The following is a 13640-nucleotide window of genomic DNA, read 5'->3' as shown; positions in this document are numbered from 1 at the left end:
GTTTAGAAAGTCACATAGCAGGTACACAATACATGGTAGCACTTAGCTCATGTGGCCACCCTCTCTGAGAGCCATTCTGGGTTCCTGGTCTGGTTTCCCCATTTACTTGTCTTGACAGAGGTCCAAAGAATACTCCCAAACCCAACATTTCAGAGGTATGTCTTATACCCAGCCCTGTTGTGCTGCCCCCCAGATCCCAGGGCCCATGGGTGCATAGGGCTGGTCCCAGTTCATGAAAAGGCCGAAAACATGTGGGGGAGACGGATGTTATGACACAACACAGGCCTCTACAACACCTTGGCTCAGAGAAGAACTGGAGGGAGCATAGAGGCTGTGGGAACCCAGTGGAGGCCCCTGGTCCAGGGTGAGGGCAGTTGGGGAGGGCTTCCTGTAGGAGGCAGCCATTTACCTGGCTTTTGCAGAAGAGGCCACTGGCTGGCAGCTTGAGAAGGAGGGTGATGGCTGCTTTAACTGTTCAAAGGGTTGTTGGGAGCCCAAAGAGGGGGAGATCCTTTCCACCCAGAGCACTGGGGAAGGTTTTGTGGAGAGGGCTATGAAGGTTGCGTGAGATTCCAGCAGGGAAAACAGCGCTCACGGCCAGGGAAGATCAACAGATGCCCAGAGGCCAGGCGGGCTGAGCAGCTGGGAGTTGCAGGAAATGCTGTTGTAAGAATCGTTTGTGCCTATGGGGACAGGCCTTGTGTTCTAGGCAAGGAACTAGGGTTTGGTTTTGTGAGCTGAGGGGTTTGCTGAGAGCTGTGAAGCAGGGAAACCCTGGGCCTGGAGAGTGCACATTCCAGGGGCTCCTTCCAGGGAGGCTGGGGGTTTTCACCAGAGAGGCTGGCAGGGGCCCCACCCAGAGAGGCTCCAGCTCCCCCAGCCCATTATCAGCTCTGTGACCACAGGAAGGCCCTTCCCATCTCTGAATTTCCTCATCTGCAAAACACACCAGAAGACTTATCTTGAGGTTCCTTGCAGCCGGTGACTGTGGCTCTGGCCATCCCCCCATCCTGCCTCAAGCTTTCAGGCAGGGCCTGGAGAATGGCCACCAAAGCTGTCCTTCTTCCCACTCAGGACTTGTCCAGCCCCAGAGGGGTCATCCCTGCCATCCCACCCCTGTGGACGTGTCTTCACTTCTCCAAAGCCTGCGCAAGGCCCTGCTCTGCCGCAGCCCCTCCAGGTGGCGTCTCAGTCCTCAGCTGGCTCCAAGGAGGGAAGGCGCTGGTGCTGAGTCTGGGTCTCTCCCATGCATGCAGAGATCCAGATGACGTCTTCTTACACCCTTTGCCTTGGGTGGTCACCCCCCCAAGCCACAGCAAGATCCGGTAATGAACCACTGCTTCTGTTTCGGCGCCATCTGCCCTGGCCAGGCACTGGGGATACCCCACTTGCTCATCTGTTGGTTACTAGTGCTGCCCACATGCGGGAGGTGACGCTGAAGCTCAGGGGACAGTGATGTGCCTGCGGTGATCCTGTGCACCCTGCCTTCACTTGGCAATAGCCAGGACCACCAACCTCCCTCGTGTCTCCCTGGCCATTCCGTCTATCTCCCGTGTCTCCTCTAAGCTTCGTCTCCCCAATCTCCAAGGCAGGAGTGCCCCAGGCCCAGGCTCTGGTCCTCTTTACTCACCCACTGTCTTAGTGATGATGCCCAAATGTGGATCTCCAGCCACGGCCACTCCCCAGAACTCCAGATCCAAATATCTACCCATCCACTCAGTATTTCCACTAGGAGCATAAACAGCATCACAATCCCTACAGGCCCAAATCTGAACCCCAGGTCTCTCTTCATGTCAGCATTCAGCTCCTCCAGCCTTCCAAGTGCTCCAGCCAAACCCCCAGCAGTCATTCTTGGGCCTCCTTCCCCTCACACCCCACATGCAAAAAGGGAACAAATCCTGTTGGCTCCACCTTCAGAACAGAACCAGAATCCAACCACTTCTCATCACGTCTGCTGCCGCCAGCCTTCAGCAGGCCTTTCCCAACCTCCTGCCTTCCTCCCCACCTCCCCCATTTTACAAATGGGGAAACTGAGGCTGACAGAGAGCCCTGCCTAGGGTCATGCGGAAAACCTACCAGGGCTAGCTAGAGCCTGGATCTGCACTACCTCCCCAAAGTCTGCATCCCAGCTCCCCAGGGAGGGTTCTCCCTTGAAGTCAGCTTAGCAGGCAGGCCTGACAACATGGCCAGGCTCCGAGCTGCGCCTGCATGTGTGTCCCTGAGGAACAAAGACGCTGCCAGCTGGGTTTATGTTTCAAGACGTCTGTCCTCGCCCTTGACCAAGAGATCTTACAGGGAGATCGGGGCCAGGGCCTGGTGTGGGGGAAGTGCGGGGGGAGAAAAGACATCAATCGGAAGCCGCCTTGCCTGGAAACCGGAGAGTTCCCCCACCAGCCCCAGGGTCTGCCCAGTTCACTTGAGGAGGCCGGGAACTGCAGGGGCGGGCTGGGGCTCACTCAGCATTTATTTCATACAGCTGCTTAGAAAGCTTGTTTTAAAATAGAGATCATCATATATATATATATATATATATATATATATATATATATATATATATAATATATAAGAGGAATCGAGAAGAGCCACCCCGAAGAAAAAGCTATGTTTTATAAATATTTCTGTAGCTTCCATATCCCAAAGGAAGAAAAATCAAAAAACCAAAGAAAACATTTACAACCCAAGCTAGTGGTTCCATGTGGCAGGCCCAACAGGATCAGACTCCAGGGTGGGCCGGGGGTCCCACAGAACATTCTGAAGAAGGCGGGCAGACCCCTTCCCAGAGGCTGGTCTCTGTGGCCCTGAAAGGTCAAGTCCATGTCAGTCTCACAAAATCCCATGCCCTGCTCCTTAGACCAGCCTGTGGGCACTCCAGGGCCTCAGGCGGACAAGTTATTTTTAATCTTGTTGGTTTCCTTTGATGTCCCGGCCCTCCTTCCAGGGTGGCCAGGCCTTCTGATCCTGGTGGCTTCCAAGTGAAGGCGAAGCACAAGCCACCTCCCATGCCTGGCATCTGGAATTCACAAGCAGAGATCCGTGGGGCGTCTCCAGGCCCCTGGCCCCAGCTGCTGTGGGTCCTTGAGCAGAGTCCTCACTCCTGCGTGGGGCGGAGGGCAGGGCCTCACTTGCATACATAGCGTTCCACGGTGCGTTCACACCTGCGGCAGGTGACATAGCAGCACCAGTGGTACTTACAGTGGCACCGCTCGACCACGAGGTCCGTGTAGGGGTTGTAGCCACGCCCGCAGCACATAAGGTCGCAGCTGTCACTGCCGTTGGATGTCTTGTTGCACTGCCTGTTGTGGGGGCGGGAAGGAGGTCAGTGCATGCCTCAGTCACCACCTCCCCACACCCCATGACCCCCAGCCAGGCAGCCAGCAGCCTCTCCCATGGCCACCAACTCAGCCCTTCTTGGAAGTTGTCTTGAACTTTCAGGAATTTTAAATAATCCTGTTACCTAAAGGTACTTCTAACTTTTCCCTATATTTCTAGCAGGAGGTTACCAAAATGATGGGGTTGTTTTGTTTTCTTTTTCATTTTTTTTTTTTTTGAGACGGGGGTCTCACTCTCTTGCCCAGGCTGGAGTGCAGTGGTTGTGATTATGGCTCCCTGCAGCCTTGACCCCACCCCCCCATCTCAAGTGCTCCTCCCACTTGGCCTCCTGAATAGCTGGGACTATAAGCAGGTACCACCATGCCTGGCTAATTTTTTAATTTTTATTTTTGTAGCAATGGAGTCCCATTATGTTGCTCAGGCTGGTCTTGAACTCCTAGGCTCAAGCAATCTCCCATCTCAGCCTTCCAAAGTACTGGGATTACAGGCATGAGCCACTGTACCCAACCTTGTTTTGTTTTCTTGGAGGTATCTTTTTTCTGTTTCTTCTACTTCTAAAAATACTGGAAGGACCCTCTAACCAATCTAATAATCCTATCTAGACAGTCTCGCTCTGTCGCCCAGGCTGGAGTGCAGTGGTACAATTTCGGCTCACTGCAACCTCTGCCTCCTGGGTTCAGGCAATTCTCCTGCCTCAGGCTCCCGAGTAGCTGGGATTACAGGCATGTACCACCATGCCTGGCCATACTTAATCTTTTATTAAATATTATGACAGATGTAAAGATCACTTGATTTTTAGAAGCCTAGGATAAATTCTGAAATACTTGAACCCCCAGTGGGCATCAGGCATGCTGCTCGTGGAGGAAGAGGAGTCTATCAGCCACGTGCCTCCTGTGGGCCAGACCTTCCCCCCAGTGTTTTATCTTAGTGGAGGCCCACAGGGCCCTTGGGTTAGTGGATTTATTATGTCCATTATGCAGACGAAAACAGGCTCAGCAAAGGGCAGAGGCTTAAACTCAGACTAAAACTAAGGCCCTGGCTTTCTCTCCCTATCCTATCCTCTGTCTAGTGACAAATCATCTGTTCAGACTAGTGGTTCCTCTCACTGGGCTGAGGCTAGACAGGGAGTGTTTTCATGAGATGCAGTTGGGGACAGAGCTGCAGGGGTCTGGAGCACTGACAGGGACAAAGGGTCCCGACGGGTGGATGGAGGAATCCCAGAGTGTCCGAGATGGGCAAGTCCTAGAGATGAGTGAAGGTAATCCTCATATTTACTGATGGGGAAACAGACACAGAAGGGGGAGGGGCCTGGCCGGGGGTGAGTCCAAGGCCTTTGAGAGTTCAGGAGGGCTTCCTGGAAGAGGAAAGGCCATCTAGGCCATTCATGAAGGATGAGCAGGACTCCGTCATGCAGAGGAGGGAAGGAGTGCTAGGGTAGAGGAAACAGCCTGGGCAAAGGCAGAAGACCAGGCCTGCCCTCAGAACAGGGAGAGCAGACAGAAGGGGAGGGCTGGCGGCCCAGAGGAGGCTGAGTAGTGCTTGGGGGAGCAGCCAGGTCTGAGCTGGAAGGGGCGATGGGCAGAAGGAGGGGAGTGCCTGGGAAGAGTCAGCCAGTGACCAGCAAGTGGGGGCTGTCAGCAGTTTCCGGAAGAACACATGCCCCCGACCCAGACAGACCGCGGTTCAAACCTCAGCTCTGCCACTTACTGGCTATGTGACTTAAGGCAGGTCACTGAACCTTTTTGGGCTTTGTTTAGCCACTTGGCATTAATGAGTCCCCCCTCAGCCTTATTCTGAAGGCTCTGGCTGAGCACTCTATCCTGAGAGGCAGGAAGAAGACAGAGTTCTTTTTCTAATTTCTGGATCCCTGACATGCACTGTCTGACCTGGCCTCCGATGTCAGAGCCAGACAAGGCCTGGGACCAGGATTGGGGTCAGTGAGGCCACGGGCCCAGGGGAGGGCCATTGGAATACCTGGCTCCCAGGGCACAGGGTGGCTCAGACTGTCGGCGGAGGCGGGGGTGGGGGACGAGTTTCAGGGGTGCAGGCCTCTGGAAGAAATACTACAAGAGGGCTGGGATTTGGAATATTGACTGCAGATTAGGCCTCGGTTTCCCCAGGTTAGATTTGAGGATACTGCAAGGAGTCTTCCCCACCTAGGGAGCCAGCATCTAGAGATACCACCCGTGCACACGCTTTGCACAGTTCACAAAGCTCACTCACATTCAACCTCCAACCCAATCAATCTCACATTTCTCCTCCTCTAGGAAGCCTTCCTTGATGTCCAGGCTAGGTCAGGGACCCTCTGGGCTCCCCTCACACCGAGCTTTCTTGTCACGACCTGAGCCCTTGGGGATCCTCCAGCAGCACCTGCCACAGCTGACCTGCAGTCTCATGTAACTGGTGCAAAAAATGTTTGTGGTTGTAAACTGCTGAGAGATTGGGGGTGTTTGTTACTGCAGCAAAAGCCAACTAACACAGACGCCTGCAGGGGCCCCCCCAGGGAAGGACTGGCAGCCACAAGCCGAAAAACTGTGGGGGCTGCAAAGGAAGCCAAGAGGGTGGGTGGTGCTGTCGGGCTTCTTCATCAGGAGTGAGGGGGTGCTGGGAGAGTGGGGCCTGGCAGCCTGAGGGCACAGGGGGAGGGGAGATGCTACGTAAGTGTGCTTGGAGATCACTGCCAACCCTGTGAGCGGCGGGGTGCCCTCCCCACTGCACGGGACACAGGCCTGAGCCTCAACTCAGTGAGGGATGTGCTCGAGTCCCTCCACTGGGAAGCTGTGCCCTCGCTGACGCACACAGAGCACACAGATCCAGGAAGACGCTCTCTTCACTCTTGGGTCCTCTGTGGGCCTCCTGTAACCCTCCGTGTTCTAGAAGCCGCCTCTAACTCCCCCGTCCCCATGTACCTCAGCCCAGCCTCTGGCTCCTTCCTGTCTCCCTGGCCTGACCTGGTTCCATCTTCCCTCTGCCGACCCCTGCAATCTGGCCTCCAGATGGGAGCCTGGGCCTCCTCACAGAGCCTGCTGCCCCGGCCTGTGGGGATGCAGCCCCCCAGCCCACCCCTCCCTCTCCTGGAGACAGGAACGTGGGCCGTGGAGGAAGTCGACGCTGGCTGTGCACCAACAATGTGCCAGACACGTTCCCAGACACCCACTCTCTGGTGCAATATTCTTTTAACCCCAAGAACACGAGTTTTGTGGAATGCTATTAGGGGCTCCTTAATAAAAGAGTTCCATGGCCAAACACCTCTGGGAAGTACTGGCTTAAACAGATCCTTCACTGCAGATTCCTCGGAGCCTTTTGTATGTTCTAGTGCCTTGTGAAGCGCCAAAGGGAATTTCCCAAATGCATGTGACGCCAGAGCTCTTCCTCTCATAGGAGATCGGGACCAGCTTTTGCCAGCCCCGTCTTCCGGAAAGGCTGCTTGTGAGGTCCTCACCAGCCCCACCCAGTACACAGTAGGTCTGCAGTCACCCCTGGCTCCCTCACTCTCCTTTGCTGAGCTGGCTGCAGCAGCTGTGACTGGGCCTGTGGCAGGGTTCCAGGACCGGGGTCCCCAGGAGGAGATGGGAGGAGCGGTGGGCCAGGGGCAGGGCTCACAGGGGTGGGGACACAGGAGCAGTATCGCTGCACGGAATGCGGGCAGACCTCACTCTCCCTCACTCAGTGGAGGCTGTCTCCACCTCCCCTGGCGCCTCAGTCTCTTTTCTGTGCACCAAGCAGGCTGTACGGCCTTTACCCCTCATCTGTTCATCTGACAAACATTTTCTGAGCACCTATCTTATGTTGGGCAGCCTCGTCCCTCTCCTGTCTCCCAGTAGCGGCATTGTCTCTTCCCGTCAGTCTCCCCAGCTGGGGAAGGTGGAGCAGGGGCCTCTCATCAGCCTCCATTCCCTGGGCCCCTGCCAGGCCAAGTGCAGAATGCTCCTGGCAGCTCTGCAGGGGCCCCTAGGACCCTGGCATCTCCAATCAGCATTCCTGGGGCCAACTCCCTTGACTGAGCAGGGACTCCATTCTCCAAATGCCAACTGAGTCCCTGCTGTGTGTGTGGCCCTGAGCTGGGGAACAGTGCGTGCAAGCTGGGTGACCCTTTCCCGCCAGGATGGCGGCTGGCCTCACCTGTCTTGTGTCCCGTGGGATCCCACCTTCTCATTCTTCATGCAGAAGTCAGGTGAGCTCTGCAGATAGACGAGTTCCGAGTCCTTCACGGGCCGGATATCCAGGTCCTTGGGCACCAGGTGCTTGCGGGTGCCCATGGGACGGTGCACTACCTTGGTGGCTGACAAGTATCGGGTCTTGAGATCGGCAGCCACATCCTGCAGCTCCTGCAGCCCCTTCCAGCAGGTGCGGATGGAGCAGGAGCCAGACACCCCATGGCATTTACACTTCATTTCCAGAGAGGCGCGCAGAGCCTGCGGACAGGGGGAGGCGTCGGCTGGGCATCCGGAGTCCCCTCCCTGGCCTGTCCTGGGACCCCCAGCCCACCCACCCGTGGCTGGGTGCTCTCGGGGAGACACTGCCTGCTGGAGCCTCAAGTGATAGAGCTTTTTGCTGTGAAGTTTGGAGGTGGTGTGGGTCTTCCTGCAACCTGGGGGGCAGCTGAGGGGCAGGAATAAAAGCATTTGCAGGGATAGGGATGCAGTTATTGAGCACCTACTATATACCAAGCACTCTAACACATAAGAGAGGTTGATCATCACAAAAGCCCTTCAGGGGAGGTATTCTTACTCCCCCCATATTAAAAAGAAGAAACAGCTCAGAGAGGCTGCCCAAGGTTGCAGATAGGAAATCATGGAGCTGGGATTTGAACCCAGATCTGAGGGTGATTCCAAAAGCAGTGGCTTTTAATTGTTCCATGCTTTTTCTCTCACTAACTGCTTGCTGGAAAAAAGGAAGAAAATAAGAGAAGGAAGGAAAGGAGGAGAGTAGGAAGGGGAGAAGAGGCAGAGGTGAGTGCGGGAGGCACCTCCCCACTGCCTGGCTGGCTGTCCCCCCACTGCCAGCGCTCCTGCCAGGCCACCCTCAGCAAGCCACGTCACCACTCAGAGCCTCTGTCTTCTTTCGTGCAAAGCGAGCACATAATTCCTGCCTTGCAGAGAGCTGTAAGGATGAAATGAGATGACACACACAAAAGGGTTTTGTGAACCATAAAAGTTAAATCAATATTGGCTTTGAAAAATCCATTTAAGTAATAACTATGGTAAAGACCCTTGGGCTCAGAGGCTTGGGGAGATTTTTGCCCTGGCTTCCAAAAGGACTCTGGCCCACCAGCTTTTCTGGGCCTCAGCTTCCCCATTTATACCTGAGGGGTAGAAGTTAGACGCCTTCTAAGGGCCTTCCAGTTCTGCCTTTTAAACCCTTCTTTCAAAACAAGACTCAGATCCCCCTGCCCCAGCCTGCCCTCCTGCCTGTCCTGTACAGAGACCGGCAAGAGTCATGGGAAACTGGGCCCATCCCCTGCATCAGAGAGATGGGGAAACTGAGGCAAAGAGTGGTCAGGCCTTGCTCCAAGACAAATGAGTTAGTGGGGGAACTGACCAAGGTCTCAGGGCTCCTTCCTCTCGCCAGTGCCAGGAAGTGAGGACCCAGGGAGTGTGTATGGGCAGCAAATCTGAAATGTGTGAGAAAAGTCTGTGGAGGTCACAGGAATGAAGTCAACAGGACTGCAGGGCACCGCGGCACTGGCGAGCCATCGAGGGAAAGTGAACTAGGTTCTGCTGCTCAGCATAAGCTGGGAGAAGGGGCCTGGAGCTTCCCGAGGTACTAAACCCATGTTGGCGATCTCATTTAATCCTCATGAAGCCCTGCAACTTGTGGGGATACTGGCCCCTTTTGCAGATGGCCTCGGGGACAGGCCTGATTTGCCCCGAGGCTGAGGACACTCTTTGGACTGCATGGCAGGGAGGGGAGGGCTGGGCCCCTGGCAGCAGGTGGTGCCCAGCTGGCCTGGCCATGATGTTGGGTGTGCAGGCTGCTGGGAAGGGCTCCCACTGGGTTTCATGAGCAGGGGTGGGGGACAGGTCAGCAGGGCCAGGAGGCAGGAGTCCCGAGTTCCTGGCCAGGCTCTGCTATAGACCCACAGTATGATTTGGCCTCAGTTTCCCTAACTGTCCAAAGGATGGCCTGGACATCCAAGAATCCTCACACAAGGGAGACCCTTGAGAGCAGGTGAGACCACAGAAGCCCTGGACATGGGAGTCGCACAGGCCTGGGCTCTATCGCGCGGTGTGGCTGAGCCGCTGAAGTGCTTTCGGTCACACTCAGCGCCTCTGTAAAACGGGGCTAAAGGGTGCAGAGAGGAGCTGATGAGATGCCGACTGCACAGACTGCACACGCAGCTCTAGCGGAGTGGCCGTCCTGCTGGTCACAGGCCTTTCCCCATCTGTAGAAAGGGGACAACAGAGCCTGCCCGAGTCGTTCTGCGACCACAGGACAGAAACATATGGAGCACCAAGCACTGTGTCTGCAACATGGATTGCTAGAAAGTTCATTCACTTATGGGTCCACCCACCCCAGCCTTTTGGGCAGTGAGGTGATGAATGAATGAAAACCTGATAATAATGAGTGCTGGAGGGAAACTGTTCTAGAGGCTGTGGTAGGTATGGGTGGGAATCCCTGTTCAATCCAAGCAGATGACCCCTTAGGATATGGTTCTGTTGACCACAGCCCGCTCCATGCACTGGAGGGAGGTACAGCAGCAGGTCACCCCCACCATTTTATAGATGGGAACAGCTGAGGCTAGAGAGGCAGTGACTTGCCCAATGTCCCTTAGAGAGTTCAGTGCCAGAGCCAAGGCCAGGACTCAGAGCTTCTGACTCCTAGTTCAGTGCTCCTTCCGCTTGGACAACCCAAACCCCAGTGGATGCCCAGGAGGAGGAAAGCGAGGCAAGCCCCAAGCAGCTGGCGAGGGAAGGGCTGAGGACCAGGACAGTGCGAGGCACGTCAGGTATGGGCCAGTCAGGGCCCGTCCCCCCGCACCCCCGCCATCGGGGCACACTGGGTGGCCCTTTTCCGGCCAATGGCGCAAGCACAGCTGTCTGGGGGTGGGTGGGGTGGGCGGTTACCTGTCTCCCCACTTCACTGTTGTGTAGACGCATCAGTTTATTCGCTTGGGATCCTGTTTTTTTCACCTTCATAGGAGCATCGGAAAACTTGGCCCCCATGAGGAGCCCGTAGCTGAGGTTGTCTGCACATCCTCCCCAGCGGTCCCCGGGCCCGGGTGGCTCACCTGGGACAGGGCCGCAGGAGCAGCCGGGCAGGTCGCCGGAGGTGCAGGCCCGGGCGATGGTGTGGCTGATGGCAGCGGCCGACAGCGCATACACGAAGGCCGACTCCCGGGTCCCTGGGGGTGGGAGGGGAAGGTCAGCTGGCACCCATCAAGGGCTAGGACCCCACCCAGGTCGGAGGTCCTTCTCCTTTGCCCACACCCTGCTGTAAGCCGGGTGGCGCTGGCAGGTGTCAGCACTATGGCCATTGGGCTGTCACCTCTGCTTCCCCAATTCCCTCTGAATATACCAGCTGACAGCCACACTCAGGACCCCACACCCACAGGCACACCCTCACCCAGTCCTCCTACTCACGCACAGTTCTGGTCTTCCACCCCCTCGCCCTGCTCTGGCATTAGGGGATGCTTTACAGAAGTGAAGCCCAGGCTCTGAGCTCCTGATGGGCCAGGTGAATGCACAAAGGGCCTGCCGTGAGTGGACCTGTGTTTCCCCTAAAGGATGTGGTCAAGTCCTAACCCCTGTACCTGTGAGCATAACCTTATGACGAAGTGGGGTCTTTGCAGCTGTAATGGGCTGAGATGAGGTCATACTGGATCAGGGTGGGCCCTAGGCCAGTGGCTGGTGTCCTTACAAGAGAAGGGAATTTTGGATACACAGACACACAGAGAGGGAGCTTGCTCTGTGATGACAGAGGCACAGACTGCAGTGACGCAGCTGCAAGCTAAAGAACGCCAAGGATGACCGGCTGCCACCAGGAGCCAGGGACAGGCCAGGAAGGATCCTCCCTAGCACCTTCAGGGGAGCACAGCCCTGCGGACACCTTCAGGGGAGCACAGCCCTGCGGACACCTTCAGGGGAGCACAGCCCTGCGGACACCTTCAGGGGAGCACAGCCCTGCGGACACCTTCAGGGGAGCACAGCCCTGCGGACACCTTCAGGGGAGCACAGCCCTGCGGACACCTTCAGGGGAGCACAGCCCTGCGGACACCTTCAGGGGAGCACAGCCCTGCGGACACCTTCAGGGGAGCACAGCCCTGCGGACACCTCAGTGTCAGACTTCCAACCTCCAGAACTGTGAAACAATACACATCTGTTGTTTGCAGGCAGCCAGTTGTGGCCCATTGGACAGCAGCCCTAGGGAATAAATCTGGCACTCAGGAGCCTCTGCTGCGGGGTCCTGGCCATGGGTCTGAGCCCTGGCTCCGTTTCTTAACTAGCAAGCCACTGCCCCTTCTCCAGCCTCAGTTTTCTTAACTGTAGAATACGGGTGATAACACCTACCTCACAGGCTGGCTATAGAGTTCAAATAATTCAGGAAGAAAGGAAGGTTTGTCGAACATTAGCTGCTACTGTTTAGGACCCACAAGAAAAGTTATTACAGTGCGGGGGAGAGATGACACTTACTAGGGTGCTTCTGCCTGTCGGAAGCCTCCCTATTATATATAGGTCCCCCTAGACCCCCTATAGAAGCCACCTCCTCCAGGAAGTCTTCCAGACGTTCTGTCCCTACACTGCTCTGTGCATGGTGCAACAGTTTCAGCAGCCTGCTTTAGTGTTACCCGTGGCACACCTGTCTGCCCTGAGGGTTTTCTCTATAGCATTCTTGTTTCTCTTTTTGTTTGTTTGAGACAAAGTCTCGCTCTGTCATCCAGGCCGGAGTGCAGTCTTGCGATCTCAGCTCACTAGAACCTCTGCCTCCCAGGTTCAAGCGATTCTCCTGCCTCAGCCTCCTGAGTAGCTGGGACTACAGGTGTGCACCACCACGCCCAGCTAATTTTTTGTATTTTTAGTAGAGACAGGGCTTCTCCATGTCGGCCAGGATGGTCTTGAACTCCTGACCTTGTGATCCACCCACCTCGGCCTCCCAAAGTGCTGGGATTACAGGTGTGAGCCACTGTGCCCGGCAGCATTCTTGTTTCTAGACTCCTCTCCCAGGAGCCTCCCTGACATGTGGCCTCAAGTACGGCAGGCCACAGCCTTGTGTCGTTCCTTCATTCAAACATGGGGGCACACAGGTATGTGTGCTGTCCTTCAGGCTCCCTTGCGCTGATAGTTCCACGCATCTGTGTTTACTCGATGGTGAATGCTTGTCCACCCATACCTATGATTAATACATCCACCCATACGCCCATCCATCCATGCCTGTATCCACCCGTCATCCATCCATGAATCCATCATCCACCCACCCATGAAGCCATCCCTCCATCTAAACACACACAGATCGATGCCTGAATTCCTTCGCCCACACCCACACATGCGTTCAGCAGCCTCACTAGCTCCTACCTCTCTCCAGGTCAAGCAAATAGTTGGGGGCGAGCTCGATGGAGGAGCAGTTCCAGCGCATGTCCGCGAAGGCCTGGCGGCAGGCCTTCATGACCTCGCGGGCGGCGTGCACCACCGTGTGCATGAGCTCCAGGTTGCTGCGGCACAGCTGCACCTGCGCAGACACCAGGCCCTCCAGCTGCTTGCAGTGTTGTGTCTGGTTCAGCGCCAGGGCCGCTGGTGTCTTGGACAGCGCCCTGCACACAGTGGAAAGGCCGTGACCGATGGAAGGAGAGACAGGGTTGTCAAGGGCCACATGGCCTCCACCCACCCCAGTGGCTCCAGCCTTTCCTCCTCGCTCCTTCCAAGAAAGGCTCCCAAAGTGCCGGCTGGCAGAGCAGTGGATCCCCCTGCCACTCCTGTGTGACCTTGGGCACATTACTGTCCCTCTCTGGGTCTCAGGCCCTATTCATAACATTAGATCACAACCCCCAGCCTACCTAAGCTTTATGATAATTATACTAACGAAACAGCTGTACAGTTCACAACGCTCACATCCACTGCCTGACTTAGTTCTCACACAGCTGTGAATTATTAGTCTTGTATTCAACATTCATTCAACACTGAGCAGCTATATTCCAGAAACCATGCGAAATGCTAGATTCTTATAATCACAATAATTGTCCATACTATTAACTGAAGCCTTACTAGATGAGCAACATGAGTTAGGAGTTTTCCATCACTGCTTCATTTGATTACTAAGCCCATTTATTATGTTGTAAAGTCCCATATCCATGCAAGGAATTGCTAATAAAGGAT

At 55.6% G+C, this 13640-nt stretch overlaps 1 protein-coding gene across 4 annotated transcripts in view; it reads right to left on the bottom strand.

The window, feature by feature from the left end:
- Positions 1–2446: 2446 nt before the first annotated feature.
- Positions 2447–13640, bottom strand: part of WNT11 (Wnt family member 11) — a 23721-nt gene continuing 12527 nt past the window's right edge. For 3 of the 4 annotated variants that reach the window (XM_039471386.2, XM_003923487.4, XM_074400907.1), the window contains exons 3-6: positions 12843–13078; positions 10398–10675; positions 7453–7745; positions 3023–3293 (exon numbers count right to left, since the gene is read on the bottom strand). In XM_039471386.2, coding sequence (XP_039327320.1) covers positions 3119–3293; positions 7453–7745; positions 10398–10675; positions 12843–13078 — 982 coding nt within the window. In that variant the 3' untranslated portion in view covers positions 3023–3118. Of the gene's footprint in view, positions 3294–7452; positions 7746–10397; positions 10676–12842; positions 13079–13640 lie in introns of all 4 variants that reach the window. The other variant, XM_074400908.1, reaches the window with a different exon arrangement.

This window comes from Saimiri boliviensis, chromosome 6 (assembly GCF_048565385.1).
Source record: "Saimiri boliviensis isolate mSaiBol1 chromosome 6, mSaiBol1.pri, whole genome shotgun sequence".
NCBI lineage: Eukaryota > Metazoa > Chordata > Mammalia > Primates > Cebidae > Saimiri > Saimiri boliviensis.
Note: the sequence above shows the minus strand (reverse complement) of the source record. Positions and strands in the feature narration are given on the sequence as shown.